General features: G+C 40.7%; 1 protein-coding gene across 1 annotated transcript in view; it reads left to right on the forward strand.

The window, feature by feature from the left end:
- The window catches only part of LOC119434398 (5-oxoprolinase-like), a 138,802-nt gene that overhangs the window by 75,616 nt on the left and 40,628 nt on the right, over window positions 1–22,558 (forward strand). Inside the window, exons 22-26 of the mRNA XM_037701561.2 lie at window positions 2,844–2,945; window positions 7,669–7,843; window positions 12,729–12,838; window positions 14,915–15,136; window positions 20,967–21,101. Coding sequence (XP_037557489.1) covers window positions 2,844–2,945; window positions 7,669–7,843; window positions 12,729–12,838; window positions 14,915–15,136; window positions 20,967–21,101 — 744 coding nt within the window. The remainder of the gene's footprint in view (window positions 1–2,843; window positions 2,946–7,668; window positions 7,844–12,728; window positions 12,839–14,914; window positions 15,137–20,966; window positions 21,102–22,558) is intronic.

Here is a 22,558-nt window from a genome sequence, read left to right on the forward strand (position 1 = left end):
TAGTTGCTCTATAACTTTACCTTATTGCCTTGCCTTTATTTCCAGCCTTTTATGTATTTTCATGCATGTTTCTTTTTGTGTAAGATCGGTAGCTACTGCCTCAGGCACTTGCAATATTTGTGTTTTCAAGGATAGAAATTCTCTTGCTTAGGCCAATAAACTCCAATATGTGTAAAGATGACGTCATACGAGGGCTTCCCATAGATGATGAACATCGTGTGTGCAAAGAACATAACATATACCGATAGGGCATCTTATAATTAAAAATATGTTTCACTCTATTGCAATTTACAACTGCTCACAATTTTTGGGGGGAGAAATAGATATTATTTGTAAGTAATGACATTTCTTGCCTAATATTGCTGGCCTTGTATATTTCGTCAGTCTTGGCTAGAGTGAAAAACATTTCAAAATTCTTCACTTATGTGGAATTTTAACTAGGTGGTGGTACATGAGAGGAAGTGTTTTGTATAGGATTATCACATATCGTAGATGGTGAATTCATTATTTCTGTTATGTGTACTTTCAAAGGCATTTCTTGACTACACATAATGCTTTCTGTTTGCTTAGAATTAAATGACATGGTCACATGCTGCCCTTTATGCATTGGTCACTGACACTTTAAATGTTCAATTTTTAGTGCAAGGTGATCAAAACGAATCTTGAGCCCTCCACTGTGGAATCTTTCTAATACCTGTGCCACACGGGCAAAGTAAAGTGTACTTTGAGCGAGTGCACTTCAGCACGCCGAGTCACTTTGGCGGCGCGCTGCTACACGAGAAAGAAAATTGATGGCCATGGCAACCGGGAGTCAGACGGGAAAGCATATATTTGATAATATAAAAATTTGTGCACAAAACAGTTTATTATTGTTAGAAACAACATTTACAATCCACCTTTACAAGCGCCGGCAACGACGAAAACTTGACCAGCAACTGTCAAAACGACTCGCTCCGCCTAACAACTGCACAGCCATTACCCGGCGCGGTCGTGAACAACCCGAGAGCAAGAGTAGTTTTTTGCTGTTCTTGTGTTTTTGTTTTCTTTTTGCGGTGTGGTGCATTTTATTATCTTGCAACGTTAGCAATTTAACACAGTGTTATTAAAAATTACTCCTGACTCTTCTTTCAATATCACTTTATGTATCTTCTAAGCATTGCTAACGAGACTACACACTTCGCTGCCGCGAAGTGAGTTCGCCGAACACACTCGCCAGTGAGTGCGCTCTGCAGTGAGTGTCACTAAGCGTTCCCGTGTGGCAGCCTGCGAATGACACTAGCCGCGAAGTGCACTCGCTCAAAGTGCACTTTACTTTGCCCGTGGCACGGGTATAACCCTCATGTTGCTTTTGTGGGCGTGTCTCTGGTCAGAGTGTGGCCCTGCGGCCCCTCTTGACACGCAGTATCAGTACTGCCTCAATATTTGAGACCCAACATTTGACAGCGTTGAGATGTTAAACCCCAGATATAAACTTGAGTTTTAGCACATACTGTATGCTAGTTGGTTGTTCTTGTATAATGTATGGCAAACCACCAAGTTTACCGGTAGCCAAATTTTCTATTCAGGCAAAACAGAGGTTAAAGGTAACATATTACTATATTACTACTTGTTGCTGGGCTAGTTAGTTCATACTTCTTGCGTTGGAAAATATGCTTTCCTTACAGGTTTTTATGTCTTTTCTGCTGCAAGAAAGAGTTGGACGTAACAATTTTTTTGGCAGAAGGACATAGGAGTCTTGTGCTTTGGTGATACCGCTGTCAGTTGATTTCTTTTATCATGCTTTACATCCTACAAACAAAAATGTATTAGTGAAACACTACCCTTTAAATTGCTCTGGGGGTTTGTTTCCCAGCTGCCACTGCTGCATTTTGATGGGGACAAAATGCAAGAACGCTTGTGTATTTAGATTTAGTGCACATTAAAAAACCCAAGGTGGGCAAAATTAATCTGGAGCCCTCCAGTATGGCATCTCTCATAACCTCAGAGTTGCTTTGGGACGTTAAACCTTGTGAATGAAATGAATCAATCACTCATGCAATAAATGAAGACAAGAAAAAGATCACAAAAAAAAAAAGCTGTAACCGAGAAAGCTTTGCATCAAAATAACTAGTAATCCCGTGTATAGAAGTACTACTGCATGACTTTCTGTCTTTAATTGTATTGTACAGCTGCTGAAAATGGTTTTAAACATGGGAGCAATGTATGACATGAATTTCCTCATCCTCTGGTGGTGCAGCCTGGAATATAGTGGACTGTGAGTACATTGCTGATGAAAGTATGGAGTGCACCTCTCAGCTCAGTGCCTGGCTGTGTGCTTAGGCTGTGAGGAAATTTAACCTTTTCATAGCTTCCATGTTTGAAAAACTTCTGTGATCATAAATTTTGTTTTCTGTTGCCTTGTTTACTGTGCTGTAGAATAAAGCATGTTTTAAGGTATCTTCCTTAGTCTTACATTCTGCTGAGCTACACGAGAATGTTTGCTTGTCATCTTTGGCACTAAATGGAATGGATACAGGGTTATTTAAATTCATCATTGAGAAGGATTTAGCATTGTAGTAGGAGATGAGACTTTATAGTTTTTGCAGACAAATTATATAGGTTGTGACTTATTTGTGTTATTACTAACTGCCTTGAAAGATGGTGTGGTGTTTGTATAAATGTGTAACTATTATTTGGCTTTTATCAGCAGTAAGTAGCCCTTTTTGAGTTGCGTTTGCATTGCTGTGTTTACATAAATTAGAAAAATATAATCGTAGCGATTGACTGAGCTTGCAAACTCAGTCTCATTCTATGCCGAGCTCTGTAATTTTATTGCTATATTTTTTATTGCTTGAACCACCCAGATGAAGATGCTGGGCGACAGCCTTGTACCTGGAGATGTTGTACTATCTAATCATCCTCAAGCTGGTGGCAGCCACCTGCCTGATCTCACAGTCATCACCCCAGTAAGTTAGTTCAAGGAAAGCAACATCAAAGCACTGATTGTGATGTTAAATTTGCTCATTTCATTTTGCTAGTTTTTGTTAAACTACCATGCTTACTTGGTGTAGTTAACATGTTCCTTCAGGCCTTCAGCTTATAACGTACATAATGAACTCTTTTTTAAAAATCTTTTTGGGCAAATACCCATGTGTGATAAGTCAGACAGTGGTGGTCCAACTGCACCATTTGTCACTTTTCCATTCTACTTGCCTACAACTTGCTGTGCCTACCCAAGTGCCACTTGTGCCAACTGCGCTAAAGTGCACTATTTTCACCTTGCTTACATGGCAATGGAGGTTTTTTTTTTAGCCTCTACAGTATTTGTTCTTGATCTGGCAAATAGCACCAGGTGCAGGCGAAGCCAATTCAATCCAGTCTACCTTCCATTGGTTGGCTTGCTAGCCTTGTTTTACTAGCCTTCTCATTCATTTCTAGGCAGCAGCGCATTCATCCAGCATTGTTGCAGCTACATCAAAATAGAGGATTTTAGTGTTCTTCGGCCTTTAAGCACTGGAGCTGCAAAATGAGCAAACATTGATAGTTGATCAACTACGTGCATGCCTACATGCATGCCCATGGCCAAGTTTATGTGCAAAGTTTAAAGTCACCGGGTATTACTGGATGCCTGCTTCCAGTTTTGTTAGCACCATTGATTGAGAATTGTGGCATTGGATAGCTTTTTCATTGGAACATGGTTTTCACTGGTAATGTGCTAACTTGTTACAGGGGTCCATTCACAACTGTGACACACGAAGGCTGTGCAATTTATTTATTTTACTTTATTTATTTTATTGTACCCTCAAGACCGAGGTATCACAGAGGGGAGTGGGTAAAAAACACATACATAAGTAAATAACAAAGCAGCAAAAGTGGTTTAGTTAATACAGCAAAATTGATTAGTTAATTGTATCAGGGAGCGATGATGTCAGATATGGCTGAACGAAACTTTCAGTTGTCCTTGATTGCAACAGCTGCACCAGGAAGGTGGTTCCATTCCTGAGATGTCCTGGGAATAAATGATTCTTGACAGGTTCTGGTGTGGCATTGAATTATTCCAACCTTATGGCTATGATCAATGCACGAGGAAATGTAGGTAGGAGATGATATAAAGTTATCGTGCAGGTAGGAATTGTAGCAATATAGTTTATGAAATAAAGCAAGGTGAAAACACTTGCGTCGGACTGAGAGCAGAGGAAGTAGCAAGGTGTTTTTCATGGGAGTTACACTTGATGTGCGACTATAATTGCTATAAATGAAATGCGTGGCATTGTTTTGGATTAGTTCAAGTGATTGAAGAAGGGTTTCAAGGTGCGGGTCCCAGATGGATGAGGCGTACTCCATTTTACTGCTAATAAGCGTTTTGTATAAGATTAAGTTTAATGATATAGGAGCAGAAGAAAAATTTTGGCAAATATACCCTAGCATGTGGTTAGTATTGTTCATTACCTTATCGATGTGTAACGACCAGGAAAGTGTCGAGGTTATGTGGACGCCTAGGTATTTATAGGAGGTTAATGCTTCTAGGGGAGTATCATTAAGGTAATAGTTCGGTGGAGGAATATTGCTGCGAGTTACACACATACATTTACATTTAGTTACATTAAGTTGCATTAACCATACGTCACACCAGTTAGAGATAGCGTTAATATCGTCTTGTAGGACCTTGTTATCAGAATTGTCTGAGATTTCACGGAGGATAACACAGTCATCTGCAAAAAGGTAAATGTTAGAAGAAACATCATTGGGTAAATCGTTAATTTAAATTAAGAAAAGAAGAGGGCCTAGAACTGATCCTTGGGGCACACCAGAGTCTACAGGGTTAAATGGGGCACATGGTTATTCGACGCAACATACTGTGACCTATTAAGGAGAAAATGTTCAAGCCATGCAAACAGGTTAGGATCAAGACTAAGTTTACTAAGTTTAAATAGAAGCAATTTATGACACACTTTGTCGAAGGCCTTGGCGAAGTCAAAGAAAACACAGTCTGCAAATGAACCTTTGTCAAAAATAAGATGAAGGCTGTGAGTAAAAGAAAGAAGTTGAGTTTTGCAGGACAAGTATTTTCGGAAACTATTTTGTGCTTTAGTGAAAAATGAATTATTGTCTAAGTGCTGTGCTAAATGTGAGTACAAAATATGCTCAAGAACCTTACAAGGAATGCTGCTGAGGGAAATGGGGCGGTAGTTGAGGGGTGAATTTTTGCTGCCGGACTTGTGAAGTGAAACCACCTTCTCGATATTCCAGTCTGCAGGGAGCTGATGGGTGTCTAAAGACTGCTGAAAAATTCTTGAAAATAGAACAAATGAATAAGCAACAGTATTTTTTAGAAATATTGCGTTAATAAAATTAGCACCAGGAGTTGACAACTTCAGACCTTTAATTACATTTTCGACCCCAAGAGGCTCAACGATTATAAAATCCTTAGCTGGGTAATTGCAACACACAGGATCAGTACATACGACAAAGTTGTTACAGAATACAGAATTAAGTACATGGGGACATACATCATCGGGTACCAGTCAACCACTGGAATCGATCAGCATGACCGAATTATCTTTGGAGGTGTTAATAACACGCCAAAACTTTTGAGGGTCATTCGCAAGCATTGTGGGCGATGTGTGTACGTGGAATGCCTTTTTGGCAAGTTTTATAGCCTCTATGTAGGTATCGTTTGCCTCCTTATAAGCATCCCATTTCAAAGCCAGTACACATTTATGCGCTATTTGATACAGTAATTTTTATGGTTGGAAAGCCTTTATAACTGCTAGTTGAACCAGGGCTTCTTAACATTGCATGATATTACACTTGACGGAATAAACTTATCGGTGAGCTCATGTATTTTATTATGTATTTTATTTTTGAAAATGATCCAATTCTCATGAACCATGCAATCATCAAATTGGCTTAAGGAAGGACCTAGAAAGTTATCTAGCTCAATATTAATATTGAGCCACGCACTGAACGAAGAGCACAGTGATGATGATTATATGCAGGTGAAGAAGATGAAGGATGAATATTGTGCTCACAATATCGTTAAAATTTGCCCTGTCATAGTGGTAAATTACTTTTTTTTTTCAACAACTGGTTTTAACACAGGAGAAAATATGTTGAACGAAAGACGCAGGTGATCAGCTTAAGCCTGGTAAGCATGACACATTGGTAACTATGTCAGGATGAGAGCATAAGATTAAGTCAAGGATGTTGTTGGTTCCTTGTTGGTTCCAATACTAATTGTGTTAGGGAAAATAAAGAGCAGAGATCAAGAAAGTCATTACTTTGCTAAGAAAATGGATAACAGTGTGGAGGATCAGTAGTCCAACACATGTTGGGGAAGTTGAAATCCCCCAATAATATAATGGGGTTTGGAGGATCCCGCAAAGTAAGTGTGTTATGCACATCGTGAAGCTCAGTGGTCAAAGTGGGTGGGTAGGAGGGAGGGCGGTAGCAAACAACAATCGTATTTTTACGGTGACCGATATCAACGCAAGCACACACAACTTCCAGGTTACAGTGAATGTGGACGTGATGACACTGCAAGGACTTTGAAATAGCGAATAGTACGCCTCTGCCTTTGCGAGCAGTGTGATAATTGAATTAGAGTGAGCATTACCGAGTAAAAAAAAAAAAGCAATAAATCAATTGCACAACTACAAAAAATGTATAAAAGTTATTGATTACATCCAATTCATTATGTACAAGTCTACCTCTTAGACAGTGAAGTCATGCTTTAGGATCTGTGATAGCTTCAGCAGAGCGTGCTTTTTTTTTTTTTTTTTTTGCTGTGGGGCTATCACAGTACACATATTTTTATTTCAATTTGTGTCCTACTTTCTTTTCGCTTTATTTTTCTATCTTCGTTCTTTTTTTTTCTTCCCTGTCTGTTCTTTTTTTATTTTGTCTTGTAAGTCATGTCATTAGTATGAGACCTATATAAAGCTTGGTATTTTTGATAATTTACATCAGCATCAGCAAAAATTGGTGCTTTGTCCAGCCATCCTGTGTAGGTTTTTTTGCTACCCTTCAAACATTAAGCACTTAGAGAGCAAACATGAATTTGAGAAGTTCAAGTGGCGATTTTGCTTCTTCTTCTTCTTCTTCTTTTTATTGTTGCATTTTTCTGTTACCACCAAACTGGTAATCTGCTGTTGCTGGCTATTATAGCGAAATGCTCATAGCAATGTTTACTGAGGTTGACGTAGTAGTTGTATGATTTCTTTCATGCTGCATCACATACTGCATTGCTTCATAAAGGTTATTGTGCTTTATTTGCATCCTGTATTTTGTTTCCCCATGCTGAGAAAAATACGATTTCATTCCTCTAGTTCTCATTACAGATTAAACCGTAACACCTTTAGATTAAATGTAAAATTCAAGCACTTTTCTTTCTATTGTAGGTTTTCAATATTCTCTTTTAAAAGTTGACGGAACGAAAGGATTAAGATAGTAACAACAATCATAAAAAGTTTAAACTGCACTCATCTGACATTAGAATTGTTATGCCTCCAGCACAGCTAAAGCACTGAAGTCTGATGATATTGATAGGGGCAGTTTGTCCTTAGGGTTTCTTTAACAATAAGATAGTTTGCACTATTAACCTTGAAATGCTTTTTTTTTTCATTTTGTGGTTCATGGGTGTTAAATGTTCTCCACAGCCTTAATGCTTTAAATGCTCATGGCATTTAGGTCTTCTACAAGGATCAGCCACGGCCTGTATTCTTTGTTGCCAACCGTGGCCACCATGCTGATATTGGAGGAATTGCACCAGGTTCAATGCCATCTAATTCAAACACCATTCTTGAAGAAGGCGCCACATTTGTTTCTTTCAAAGTTGTCCAGGCTGGCGTCTTTCAACAAGAAGGTAAATGAACCTTTCTTGCACTAAGGAATGAAGAAGCTGCCCACTAAGACAAGCTGATGCAGTTCATTTAACATCAGCTCTGGATGCCAATATAAAATTTTTTTACCCATTTGACCACCAGCATTAATTTGGTAAATTAATCAATTAACCATTTTTGTTTATTTACATGCACAATGTTTTAAAAACTAGCTACTGTGTGTTAGATAGCTATCTTTACTGGGACACAGCAATTCACTTTTAAAGCAAGATGGAAGTGAAAACATTTTAAGAGCTGTGTTTTGTCAGCATAATTATTTTCTTAGCTGGACACGCATCTACATGCATCCTGGTTGTAGAGATTGCCGAGAAATAATTTCCTCATTCCTGGTGCTATTGTCACAATGTTCTTAGCACCTATGATTGCCAGTCACAAAATGAGCGTCCTGAACTGTCACTGCAGAGGTTTGATTATTTGTCGTGTATAATAATACCTACGTACCCCATGCGTGTTAAGAGCACTTAAGATGTTCAGAATGAAAAATAACTTTTATTAGCACTTGTGACTAACATTGTCAATAACACATGCACGATACACATCAGAAAACACTCAACATTAGAGACACATATCCAGATTATAGGCAGACTTACGCCAAGTTCAAGCAGGCAGCATGTCATACGCTACGTTATAGTATTCTAGTGCTCACATTTCCTCTGACAGGTCTAGTGCTTTGCAGTCGTAAAGTCGTGTTGTGTGATTGACCTAACACCGCTCCTTGAGTCTGTCCTGCTTGTATTCAGACACATTGATAGATGTTAAATAGTAGTGAGGTCAGCTTTCTCTGCATCCACCATTTGAGTGTACTGCCAGGCCTGTCAGGCTTAAGACATCCTCACCTCCCTGTGGAGATTTCTAATAACACTGGTGCATGATCTCCTGCTGATGATGCTCTGTTTTCAGTTGAAACAACACAGCATGGTGTTCCTTCATTGTCTTCTTGTAGACGACTACTGCAAAGATGCCTGCATCAGGTGTCATTTTCTTTGTTAATATTGTCACGAGCAATGGCGAAGACAAAGACATTGTAGTGGGGCTGGGTCAGAGGCTCTCCTGTCGGACTGAAAACCTGCTGAACCCTGTGCGCTCTGTGCATTCTTGACTGAACAAGTGCTAGCCGGTTACTATAGAGTAAATACTCCCCGTAACAATATACAGCAGATACTAAAAGTACCTGTTGCTCATGGTGTTTCTGTACTTGTGGTGGTGCAAGCTAGCAGCGATCAGTCTTAATTGGCATATATAGGTTGCTGGAATGGCATAGCAGATGTTGGTGAGAGAATATTGTAAGGTGTGGTGCATTTGAGGGATAAGCAGCATTACCAATTGCATTATAGTGCAGGTGTTAAAAGCAATATCACTGATAATGCCATCTCAAGAAAGTGTTTTTGGGCACTCATTGAAACCAAGGAAGCTATGGAGAAATAGGAGTACACTTATCATGGGCAGACATTAAATTTAAGTTTTTATTTACGCTTTAGCTGGAATAGAATAAAAAAGGTAGTACAACTTGTCACCAAACATGTAAGGTGTGCAGAGCTCATCCATTTCAGTTACATTGGTTTAGGATTACGATGTATGTGCTGTTTGGTCTTACTAAAAGAGAAAGCAATAAAGAAAAAGGAGTAGTGTTTAGCACGTCTGCAATGTGCTGTTAGCAACTTTAATGGTCCCTTATTGAATAGGTATTGGTATTTAAGGGACTGCTACACATTGCAGGCATTTCTTTGACCAAGATAAACATTCAGCAGATATCTGCCTGGTTGGGGACAACTGAATTAAAGAGAAGGAAAACTCCTACCAAAATGTATTTAAAAAAAAAACTTGAAGTTTCGGAGCCCGACCGGTTCCTTCTTCAGGGGATCGACGGTGTGAGGCGGAGCAGTGCTTATATGTATTTTTGGCACTTTGACAGGGGCAGACACTTTTCGTAGACTGTGAGTGTAAATGGTGGTAAGTGTTCCTGATGAATGATTGATGTTACCCGGTGTCTTCTGGACGTGCCAGAATTCCAAAAGGAGCCGCCACCGGTGGTTGTTTTCTCTCTCCAAGACGACAGTGCCGTCAGCTCTAATCAATGATTGAAAAGCTCGCAGTGTTCTGCCACAGCACTGCATTCTCTGTTTAGGTGGCAAAGGTCATTATTCTTGTGTTGACAAATTATTTCTTTGAAGTTTTTAGTTTTGCCAATGTACGACGCAGGCCTTTCGGTGCAGGTAATCTTGTACACAACGTCCTGCACCTGTTTGACAGGAATGTGGTCTTTTGGACAAGTTAGGAGGCTATCGACCATAGAGAGAGGCTAGTGAGTGACGTCAGCCCCTGCCCCTCGCAGCACATTGGCTAATGTCTCGCTGACACCACGAACGCACGGTATCGAGACAGGGTGCTGTTGCCTGGGTGGTGCGGCAACCGCTGTCTTCCTTTCATTCTCGTTCTGTTGCTGGAGGGCGTGGTGAATAAATGCTTTCATGTCATTGTTCTTCCCAAGGTCTCCGATTACTGTGCTCTTTTCTTCCATCTGGAGGTGCAGAGATGAGCAAATTCTTTCGGCTCTCTTGATGAGGCTTCGGACTACAGAAAACTTGCGGCAGGTGGCGTGATTATAATTAAAGTGACGATATGGTCCTGTATGTGTGTGTTTTCTGATACGGAAAAGGAAAGGTTCGGTCGCTCTCCCTCCATGAGGACATCTAAGAAAGGAAGAGAACAAGAATTTTCGTGTTCCACTGTAAACTGTATAGTCAGCTCTATGGAGTTCAAGTGCATGAGCAAATTGTTCACCTTGGATGACTTCACCACGCAAAAACAATCGTCCACGTAGTGCACATTTTTGCCTTGGGGGTGACAGGGCAATGTGCCCACTTTTCGATGTCCTCTATGGTGAGTGTGGCGACTGTGACCAAGATTGCGGCACCCATAGCTGTTCCACTAGGCTGTTTGTAGAACTGGTTGTTGTTGAAAAAGAAGTACATACTTGAAAGGCAGAATTCCAATAACCAACAGATGTGATAAATAGAAAGGGGGTGCAGTCTTTGGTGTGGGGTCACGTTAGTGCATAACACGTCGCAGAAAGTGCCAGGGGTACAGGCCACTAGTGAACAGCGAAACCACATCAAAGGACACAATGTAGTCGTTTTCATCAGGACTCACATTGGACACCATTTCTACGAAGTGTCCCTAGTGGCAAATGTAGATTTCCATTTTTTTTCCGGTGAGAGGAGAAGATAGGTTGATAGGGCTCTTAGGGGGGAACACGTAAAATCTACTATGGTCCGTATAGAAATTGCTGTTTTATGAATCTTTGGGAGGCCGTAGAAGTTTGAGGCGGAGCCGTTTCTGCATATCAACCTCAAGTAAAGGGTTTTGAATTCTGGATTTTGCTTGAAAATTTCAGAATGTTTTTCATCTGGGTTTGGGTTTGCGACATTGGATCTTTCTTGATCTTGGTGTATGCTTCTCCGTTAAGAATATCCTCTACTGTTAAGAAGATCCTCTGCCCTACACCGACGGAATGAGAATGAAAGGAAGACGGCGGCTGCCGCACCACCCAGGCAAGAGTGCCATGTCTTGATACCATATGTTCAAGGCGTCAGAGAGACAGCACATGCGCTGCGAGGGGCAGGGGTTGACGTCACTCACAAGCCTCTCTCTACGGTCGGTAGCCTCCTCCCTGATCCAAATGCAGACCGCATTCGTGTCGAGAACGTGCAGAGCATTGTGTACAAGATTACCTGAACTAAATGCCCCGCATCTATATTGGTGAGACTAAAAACTTCCTGAAAATAATTTTCAACACAAGAATGACCTGAATGGCCGGGTAACATCACTGGTTCGTCAGAAACACTTCCCGCCGTTTGCGCTCAAGGTCTACGAAAAGTGTCTGCGCGCCTGTAAAAGCGCCAAAAATGCATATAAACACTGCTATGCCTCACGCCACCTCGCCCCTGAAGAAGGAGCCGGTCGGGCTCCGAAATGTCGAGTTTTAAAAAATAATTTTTAGTTGCAGTTTTCCTTCATTTTAATTTATTTGACACTGATTCAACTCTACATCAAGTGTATGATTGCTCATACCAGTACTATTTTATTACATGCAGTAACATCATCACTGAAACACAAATTCGCATGCTTTAATTAAACATGAGGCATTTACTGTATGTATGGCACTGTAGTCAGCTTTCTTAGCCATTCAGAACATTCCCACAAACTTGACTTTTCATTTTCACTTTGTTGAAACCATCTGACATGTAGAGCAGAAATTGCATTTGGGATACACTGCCTAAGCTAGAAACCTTCTGAACAAAACTTTAATGCATTTTATGTGGACAGGATTTTTTTCAAAGCGGAAAAAATATACATTGCAGCAATAACTGGTTGTACTGTATTAAAATGCTTTAATCAGAAGTCATTATTCACATATGCCCTCGCGAATAATAGTACTTCGAAATTTTTTTAAACTTTCATTGAGGAGTGTAGTATACAAAACGAAAGTCTTTGAGCTAAGCTTTACTTATTGCAGCCAGCATTCTTCATGTTGTTAGGTGTGAAATATTGTATGATTTTTTTTTTTCTTGGGGGGGGGGGGGGGGGGCAAGAAAAGCGTTAAAAAAATTTTTACAGGCGACAGGCGGACCTAACATTTTGACAAGGGACTTCATCAGGGCCATGATGAATACAAGTCCTCTTGTTAAAACGTTGGCTCTCACCTGAGACATCTCTGGCTCGACCACGGCTGATCACTGTTTTGCTAAGAGTAACTTTCATGGTATTGCCATAGTTTAGGGGCCTGCTTGTTTAGCATCACACTATGATTTTGATGTATTCACTTTTTTTTTTCTTCTATATATGCAGCCCTGACCAAAGCCCTCAATGCCCCCTCTCTGCTGCCCAATAGCAGTGGTACTCGAAACCTGCGTGATAATTTGGCTGACATACAGGCACAGATTGCAGCCAATCAAAAGGTATGTGATCAGTGAGTTGTTGTCCATGTTGGCTGCTTTCTTCTCAAGTACAATTAAAACCCATATCAATAAAACTTGCAAATAAAACGTTTAGCGATAAATATGACCATGAATTGCACAGCTGTTGTTTACTTGGTTCATTAACAATAATTTAGCTTCCTAGTCACTCCTATTATACACTTCTGACTGCACACATTACACTTGTTTGAATGCTTCATGGCTGCAATGCCTTTCTGGACTTGAATACAGTCTTTACCAGCATTCGTCTGTAAACACACACTTACATCTTGGGTTGCTGCGTTTAGTTGTGCAGCATGAAACAAAATACAAACAGAACAGTACACAGTACACACTCCATGCTTTGTGAAATGTGAAGCCAAGGGGGAAGAGACATACATTTAGGATGTTGGGAGGGGGTTATATTGAATGTATTTTCAAAATAGCCTCATTCTTGGTTCCTATGATCATACATTGCCCGATGCAGTAGACCAAAATGTGTTCGACATATTTATGGACTACTTCACAGGCTTAGAACACTTAAGAGAAAAAAATATTGTCATCTACCTGTGTGTGCATGAAGCTAAAAAGAAACCCATACAGGCTTCTCAGAAATCTTCGCAGTTGATGAAAAATTTGTCCTGCTTCGGGGATTGAGCCTGGGACAAGCGTCTTTCCAGGGTGGACACTCTACCACCTGAGCTAACCACGAGGCTAGCCGATCGCAGACCGAGGGCAAATTAATCAACAACTCAAAATACAGGGACTCTGAATAAGGCTAATCGGTCTGTAATGCGGAGGAAGGTTCATGATAGAGAAAAATTGTCATCCATGCAAGTGCAGCACGAAGCTACAAAGGAACCCATACAGGTATCTCAGAAATAAAGCTTTGCAGTTGAAGAAAAAGCTTGTACAAACGCCACGAGTAACAAACAAAACTTCAGAAGAGATGAGAGATAAAAAAAATGAGACTTTTAAACACAAAAGAAACATCCAGCGCAAGCCTGACCATATAAGCCGAGTGAAAAAAAAGAAAAAAAAAAAAAAAAAAGACAATGTCAGGCTGCAGATGGCATGTTGATGGATTTATTCCAGGCCACTGGAAAACTTGTGCGCATGTAAATGAGTTCTATTCACCCACCAGATACTGTATGTTTGGACAGTATACCCAGTAATTGCTCTTCAGGCTGACAATGTTGTTTCACTGTCCTATCCAAAATGCTACAAAAGATGCTGGAATCTTGCAGGAGGATGACTAATTATCACATGGTACATGGCAGCTGAGCTTTGAGCCAGGACTGATTAAATTCAATGTAACTACCGGGAAATCACTACAGCCTCGGGCAAATCAGTGGTGTTTTCCTGTATTTAAGTGAAATTTGTAAGCTCCATGCGGAAGTGTTTGCGAGCACATGTGTGGTATGCAACTTCAGTAAACATCACCTTTCCTTGCCCTGTGTTGCCATGACATGCCAGTTACAATATTTAAAAAAAAAAAAAAAGTTTTTCCTGTTTTCAGGGCAGTTTTAAATTTGAGGACTTAGACAGGTTCCGTATTGTGAAAAACATTACTCTCCTATTTGTGGCTCTGTGTGTGCCTCTGTGATTTTTGGGATGCACCTTTATTTTTAACCACAGTTTATTCATTCTCCTGTCACTCGGACAAAACTTGGCAGCTACATTGCCAAATTGTCATAATTTTGACTTCTTATTCACCTATAATGCCTTGGCTGGTTAAATTTTCCTTGTTGTCACAAATAAAGGATCGGAATGCTTATAATTAGGCTCTAAGAACATTTTGTAAAGGTGTTGGAATGGTATTGTTTATAACATGTTCACTGAAAAATAAATGATAAAAGGGAAAGAATAGCTATTTCTTTTGCCTGCTTCAGTGTTGCTTAAAAGTGCTACCATTGCTGTTATTTAAAAGCACTGCTGTTATTATTTATATTTTAAATAAAGCATTAGCTAACTTGCTAAGTTATATCTATGCCTATATTTGAGTAGTCTCTTGGCTTAATTTAATGTGTTGGGCTGTGATAATGATTTGTGGAGCTATAGCTGGTTGTTTGTTTGCAGGGCATCACCCTTGTGAAGGAACTTATTGACTACTATGGCCTAGAGGCAGTGCAAGCCTACATGGGCTACGTGCAGGACAATGCAGAAGTGGCTATTAAAGACCTGCTGCGTCGGGTGGCCAACTCGGCCATCAGCAAATTGGGTAAAGCTGAGCTGCATGCCTGGGACCGCATGGATGATGGCTCACGCATCTGCCTCACTGTCAAACTCAATGAGAAGGAGGTTAGTTCATTTAATATATGCCACACACAGCTTCCCAAAGTTATTGTTTAAACCATGGCATTTTTCTTTAGCGCTCCTAATTTCTTTCAACATTTATACTTCACATCACGGTTAGGTAGACATGTTATAGGTGTACCATCCGTAATATTAATAATTGATGAGGCTGTACATCCCAGAACTACACATTAGCCATGAGAGATGCTGATTTGGAGGAGTCGAAATTTATTTTTATAATCTGAGATTCTTTAATGTGAGCATAAATCTAACTGCATGAGCATATTTACATTTTACTTCCATTGGAATGTGGCTGCTACAGCCAGGAATCCAATTGCTGACGTCATGCTGAACAGCACAATGCCATAGCCACTGATCTACTCTGGATGGTATAGACATGTCATCCGTCACTTGTGACCTTGTTGAGTGGTTTACTCGTGCAATACTTCTTGTTCTTGACAAACTGTGTTTTGTGTGTAATCAAGCTTCTTATCTTTGCTATAACATTATTGTCATAATAATGAGGAAGGATAATAAATGAAGAATGTAAGTTAGTCTGGGCTTGGCTTGATGAGCAAATGTGGTGCTAGCGGTAATGGTTGTCTCATTAAGATACGTAAACAGTCATGTCTTGCCATCTTACTTTCTGAGACAGCCTCATAGAACTTAAAACATTAAATTCCTTTATGCCATGAACAAGCCTATCATACAGTAGCACTGTGTTGCCTACTACGTGTTTTAGCACAACCTATATTTACATTAGGTACATGGCTGTTTAAATTGGGCTGCCAGAAAGAGCACAAGAAAGAATGCCTGAAATCAACAGTAACAAAAGAGCCGGCATGGCTATCACACTTATAGTGGCTACATATAGAAAAAAAAAAAACACTGGGTGGGAGTTATTGTTAGTTTAAAAAGCTATTCGTGGATGCTGTGGTAGCCACTATACATTGCACAAGTTTGCAAATGTTCTCAATAGATGACGCTAAGTGTACCTTTAGGAGTGGTTTTATTTTTAAAATTTTTTAGTTGATATCTGTGCAATGTTTGTGTGTCCATTTCGACACCTATGCAATTTGAAACAGCGCAGTGGGTGAATTTTTCATGTAAGATTCCGCCAAATGTAGTGCATAGTGTGCATCAGGTTCCATCACGGCAGTGAAAAATGTGCAATGCAAAAAAAAAAGTAAAAAAAAAAAGTGACGGCAGGTGAAAGTATGAAAAATGAAGCGCTGCTCTCTACATGCCTAGGTATTTTGAGCTTTCTCACCCAAAAATAATCTGTGACTGGCAGTTGGAGCTCTGAACTGAAAAGTGCTACTTCATATTGTAAATAAAACTTATTTGTTTACATTTTTTCAGCATTTATTACTGTAGAGCATTATATAACCAACGTGATAGCTGAAGTTTGCATAGTGCACATCTGGTTAGCCCCATGCAGCACCTTAAAGTCACCACCACTGCACTTGAGAAAGCTGTGCATCACTCGTGATGACTAGAGGCCAGATCTTTAGGCATTAAAAAAGCGCGTTTTAGGCGCCAAAAATAGGCAGGCAAAACAACGTTTTAGGCCTCCAACGTCGTAAATATAGGCACAATAAATTTTTACATAAATGCATATAGTTTCAAACGAAGACGTGCGCGACCTGTATCTACGACAGGAAAACAAGAAATGGTATTGTTTATGATGGCACAAATGCGCCAACAGTTGAACATAGCCGTGCAATTATCCCATAAAACTGCTGGACTAATGACGATCAATTGGCTTAATTTAACAAGCACACTGCTCATATTCATGTTCAATGGCCACTGTACTCGAGCGTGTCATATAGTGAAAAAGGCATAAAAAAGAATACTTGAAAGCTGGGACTACTGGTTAAAAAAGCGCTACTTTATGTCTGCCTTACGAAATTAAATTAGGATACACCAAAAACAGACAAATAATAAATGCAAGACAGACTGCTATTTCTTAAGAAATTAACATGTTCTTACATTAAGACTCTTAGGTAGTACAACTCTGGCAATTTTCTCATATAAAATGACATTATCCGAATTGTACAGGCAACACGTCCCAACACGGCCAAATACAAGTCTATGAATCACTGTGAAGATAGTGGAAATAATAGCAAACCACCACCATCTCCAGATTTCTGGATTCAAAATTGTGCCTCTTGTCACTTGGCATCTTGTATGCTGAGAAGGAACACTCGATGGGCGATGAACACCTTACAAAGTAAATTACAAACAAAACAAAAGCCGCGTGCCCATCACATTTTTCTTCCTTCGTTTGCTCTTCACTCTCCTTTCCCCTGACGGCCCTGCGCGGTTTCACATTCGCCAACCGCTCGCGCCATGTCAGCGCGGCAGCGTATACTGGCCGGCGCGTCCCATTTTACTGCTGCTAGCGGTTGTTTTCCGGGAGTTGGTTGAACTAGAGGACTAGGTTGAACCCCATAGAGTTCCGAACAATGTTATCCGGCAACATGAATAACGATCTCTAACTGCATTAGAAAGCTGAAACTTGAGGCTAAATCATGTTCATATAGGCGCCGATATTTAAAATAGGCATTTATAGGCGTTTATAGGCATTTAGGCACAAACGCCAAAATAGGCATTTACCGTAAAATTCCGAGCAAGCGCCCCCACCCGTGCAAGAGCCCCCCCCTAACTTCACGGCCAATTTCAAATGTCCGCGCCGTTCCGGGAAAGCAGCCCCCCCCCTCTCCCTCCGCACCAACACTGGCCTGCCACATCCAGTCCACGAAAATAATGGCAAATTCAGCACATCGCACCGGTGCGCATCGGGGTGCCCCGATGAGCCATTTCATCGAATCATGGTCGCACCCGGCGCCCCTAAAGTTCCTAGATATTTTTTTCTAGGGACTTTAGGCGCACCAGCGGGCACACGTGCGCATCGGGGCGAACTGCGGCTGGCGGTCTGTAGTTCACAGACCGCCGGCCGACAGCGAAGATCTGCCTCTCACACGGCACAAAGGATTACCCTGCGGCACAGCGACGTGACCACTCGGCGACAGAGGAGTAGTCGCGGCTACGCTTCGGCGTCGCCGGCAGCTTCACTGCTGCTAATCACTCGCCACCGATATCGTCGCTAGGCCTTTTCCAGTTCACTTCGAATCTGTAGCAGACGGCGCTTCAGAACGAACCGCTGACGCTCCCAAGCAGCAATGTTTTGTTACCATCGTTGCCGCTTTACCCTCTCCTCGCAATAATTTCACACGATGAAGAAAACATGCTGATATTTGCAGTGCCACCAGCTGCGATGCGAGCATGGCCGAGTCGCGATTCGCTGTCCGCCGTCGGTAGCCATGCACTGCAGCTGAGCTTGACTTGTATCGGAACTCTCATTAGTGCTAAACGTTTCACTGTGGACATGGTTATTAATAAAGTGAACATTACACGTCACTTTACTCTAGCAGACATAATTTTGCCTGTAATAGAAGCTGAATAACCACTGTTCGTTTCGCCGGTCGCGGCGACGCGTCGGTGCAGCGTCGATGCGCTCTTTCTGTAGTTCTTTCGATGGTTTTGAGAGTGATAAACACCACTAACAAATCTTTGGCTTAATAAAGTTCATGTTCAATAAAATTTTAAAGCCATTCCCACTGCGGTTCTTTTTTTTTTGGCGGGAAAATTTTGTCATTGCCATCTTGAATTTTGGTGCCGTTCCGGGATAGCGGCCCCCTAATTATAACTTTGCTGGTAATTTCGACTTGCCTGAGCGGGGCGCTTGCTCGTAATTTTACGGTATAGGCACTATAAAAACACTATAAAGGCCCTCCTTAACCTCTAATTCATGCTCATATATCAAAGTGGGGTGATAGGAGTGCAAGGAACAAAAAGGGCATTTGCCTAAAATCCGGTCTCTAGTGATGACTATGAAGAAGAGTGTATTTTGGTTGTAATAGTAGCATATTTCGACTGTCATTTCATCTGGGCATTGTGCAGTGTAAATGCAAAAATTTATGGTACCCGTCATGTATCCCGCTGGGAAACATGGTGACTCCCTTCATTGCCATGTTTCCGTGCAAAGCAAATACTGAATACTTTGCCTTGTCAGCACTGCTCACTGCTTTCAGCTTCTGTATTTTCATAATAAAGAATTTGCATGTTCTTCTGGGTCCCTCCTCAGTGCACTGGATCCATTGGCCTAGGGAAGCGTGCTATCCTGCCATAGCTGTGGTAAAAACTCACGATAGTGTACCAGGCCTTGTCAGCATCTTGTTGAAATAGCTGGCACAAGTAGTCATGTGTGATGAGCAAGTGCAGTCAGACTCCCAGGCTGCAAATACGAGCAGTGATGCCAAGAACTCGCACCACAGTGCCAAGGGTCTCGGAGGACAAGTTCTCCGGATAGGGGCAGCATGCTGGCAGTCCAAAATGTCTAGTAAAATTAACATTAAAAATTGGACGACCTTAACATTCTTTTTAATAATGGATGGATTCATGCTAAACCAATATCGAGTTGTGAAAGCTTTACCTTACATTAGATATGCTGCTTACACACGTGTACAACGATGCATGCTCAAGAAGCTTGTATAATTGCCATTCAAACTAAGTGAAATTGTGAATGTACATGTTTTCTCACTGGTTTGATCATCATCATCATCATTATTATTATTATTACTATTATTATTATTATTATTGTTATTGTTACTTCGCTACCGACATAATTATGCTGACCTTCTGTTTATTTTCAAAATCCTTCATCGTATCCTCACGTGCCCCGAACTTCTCAGTTGTGTCATGTTTCGTATTCCGTGCAAGATTACCAGAGAACATAGACCTTTCCATGTTCCTGCCTCTCATCATCAACACTCAACCGTCCACAGAATACAGAGTCCTTATAACGCTTACTTTCATGATCTTGATATTTTTCACAACACGCTGTCATTGTTCTTTTCTGAGCTTCACGTTGCTGTGTCATAGTTTCACATATTGTTCAACTGCCCTTCTCATTTTTTTTTTTTTGTATTCATTTTGCACCTTGTTGTATGTACACTCTTCTTTTCAAGATTGTTATTTTTATTCATTGTGTTGTTTTACTGATATTCCAATGCCATTTTTTTTTCTTTTTTCTTTTTTTATGTATGCGTGCGCCAGCACTTAGACCTCATGGTTGTTCGTGGGCATGATAAATAAATGATTGATTGATTGATTGATTATAGATCGGGTCCAGAAAAGGTTTCCAAGCATATATCATCACTACTTCGCTAACACGAACACTGGACCTTGTTCTAGAACTGTTGGATTATTGTCATTGCCCTTACTTCGCTGCTGATGTAATCAGGCTGACCTTTTGTTTCTTTTCAAACTCCGACATGGTATCCTCACCTGTTCTGAACTCCTCAGTTGTATCATGTTTCGTACTTCGCGCAAGATCACCAGAGAACATAGACCTTTCCCTGTTCCTGCCTGTCAACACCAATGCGCAGCCGTCCACAGAATACAGTCACGCTTATTTTCATGATCTCAATATTTAGCATAACTCGCTGTCATTATTCTTTTGCGAGCTTTGCGTTGTTTTGTCATACTTTCACAGTTGTTCGACTGCCCTTCTCCTCCTTTTTCTTTTGTATGTACCTTGTGCTTTATTGTATGTAAACTCTTCTGTTCAAACTTGTTCTCTTTATTCATTTTTTTTACTTATATTCCCTGGCGTTTTTGTTTTTTTTGCTTTTTAATGTATGCATGCTCCAGCACTCAGACATTAGGGTTGTTCCTGGGCATGATAAATAAATGATTGATTGATTGATTGATTGATTGATTAGTTGGTTGGTTTTGGTTGGTTGGTTGATAGGTTGATTGATTGTTATAGGGAACAGCCGTGTTCGACTTTTCTGGGACAGGCCGTGAAGTGCATGGCAACCTGAATGCTCCACGTGCAGTGACACTCTCAGCAATATTGTATTGTCTTCGCTGCATGGTAGGACATGACTTGCCACTAAACCAGGTTTGTCCTTTTCAATTCAATATGGACTGGTCTACTTGGTTCTCACTGGTAAATGCTGCTCAAAATTTGCATTTCCAGAAATCTGAACTTAAAATTTTTTTTATATTGCATGTGTGTAAGTTTTATGCTTGTATTAATTTTTTAAGGGTATGGGTATGTGCCAAATTTTGAATATATATCAAATAGTCTATTGATCATATTGACAAAGAACATTCACTTTAGGATGAGTTTGTGCGCCCCCTGTTGCCAACGCTCATCATACCAGTGTTGTGACCACGAGTGCCTGTGGTCATTTCGTGAACTTTTTTTTCATGCGTGTCCTTGGGTGCATGACACCACTTATGTTTAGTTAGTAAGCAGATTCCTTCGTCATAGTGTAGGATTCACATATTCAAGTGCCACAAGCTTACTGTATTCTCTTGTGTAAGGGCCTCATTCTTTTTAACAATTTTGGTAGAGTGCAGCCCACACAAGGGTAAGCCATTTGCAATTCAATTTTCGGTCCCCATATGCTAAAAAGGAAAAAGTATTTTTGTCATTATAACCGCATGCTATCTTGTGTCTGTCCACGGATGCACTTGTGAGAACTTAGCAGTCTTAATCAGTATCGCTGCTGCTGCTGCTGCTGCTTGCACGTGTGACTTGTTGACATCTTCAAAGTGCTAGTTATTCTCAGTGCCGTCCATAGCATTAGAAATGTCTCGTACGCGGTTAGGCATTTTCTTTCCACCGCAGGAAATCAGGTTATGCTGTGGTGAAAGTGACCGGCTCAAAGAAGCAGTGGTGCATGGTGCCAGCAACACACAAACAGGACAAAAATACAGATAATCTTGCAGATATGTAGTACACAACACTGGACTGTATGAGATACTTTTTTACATATTTTGGGCCCAAGTTAGGGCTGCGAATCGGGCGAATTGGAACATATCCATGATAGCAGCGCACAGTAAATGAATACACAGAAACAGATAGATGGGACAAGTGCTGAGGGCAGAGCTTGTGTCGTCTATCTCTTTCTCTGCCTTCGTTTACCATGCACTGCTATCATGACCAAGTTAGGAGGTGGGGCCCTTACACGAGTGCGGTCCTTACTCAAGTATATACAGTATATTGTGCGAGGTGTTTGCTGGTGAAAATGTGTCCAACTTGGTTGTGTGCTCTATGCTTGCAAATGGTCGCTAAACAAGAACAGTGCTCCTCGCAAACACCAATGAAAGCTTTGCTCAAATCAATTCCCACAATGCGTCGATCTGAAAAGCAGTAAACACCATAGGCACCAAAACATCATGATCAGAACAGGTGTGTTTTAATTCTTGTAATACAAATAAGAAATCAGTTTTTCATTGCATTGACGAAATGCATATACATGTATTGTAAAATGTTCTGGAGAGCCGTCTCAAAATACTGCTTCAGATCATCGTGGCTAGTGGGTTCAAATGCAAAAGCTTTATTTTTCA

This window comes from Dermacentor silvarum, chromosome 1 (assembly GCF_013339745.2).
Source record: "Dermacentor silvarum isolate Dsil-2018 chromosome 1, BIME_Dsil_1.4, whole genome shotgun sequence".
Taxonomy (NCBI): Eukaryota; Metazoa; Arthropoda; class Arachnida; order Ixodida; family Ixodidae; genus Dermacentor; species Dermacentor silvarum.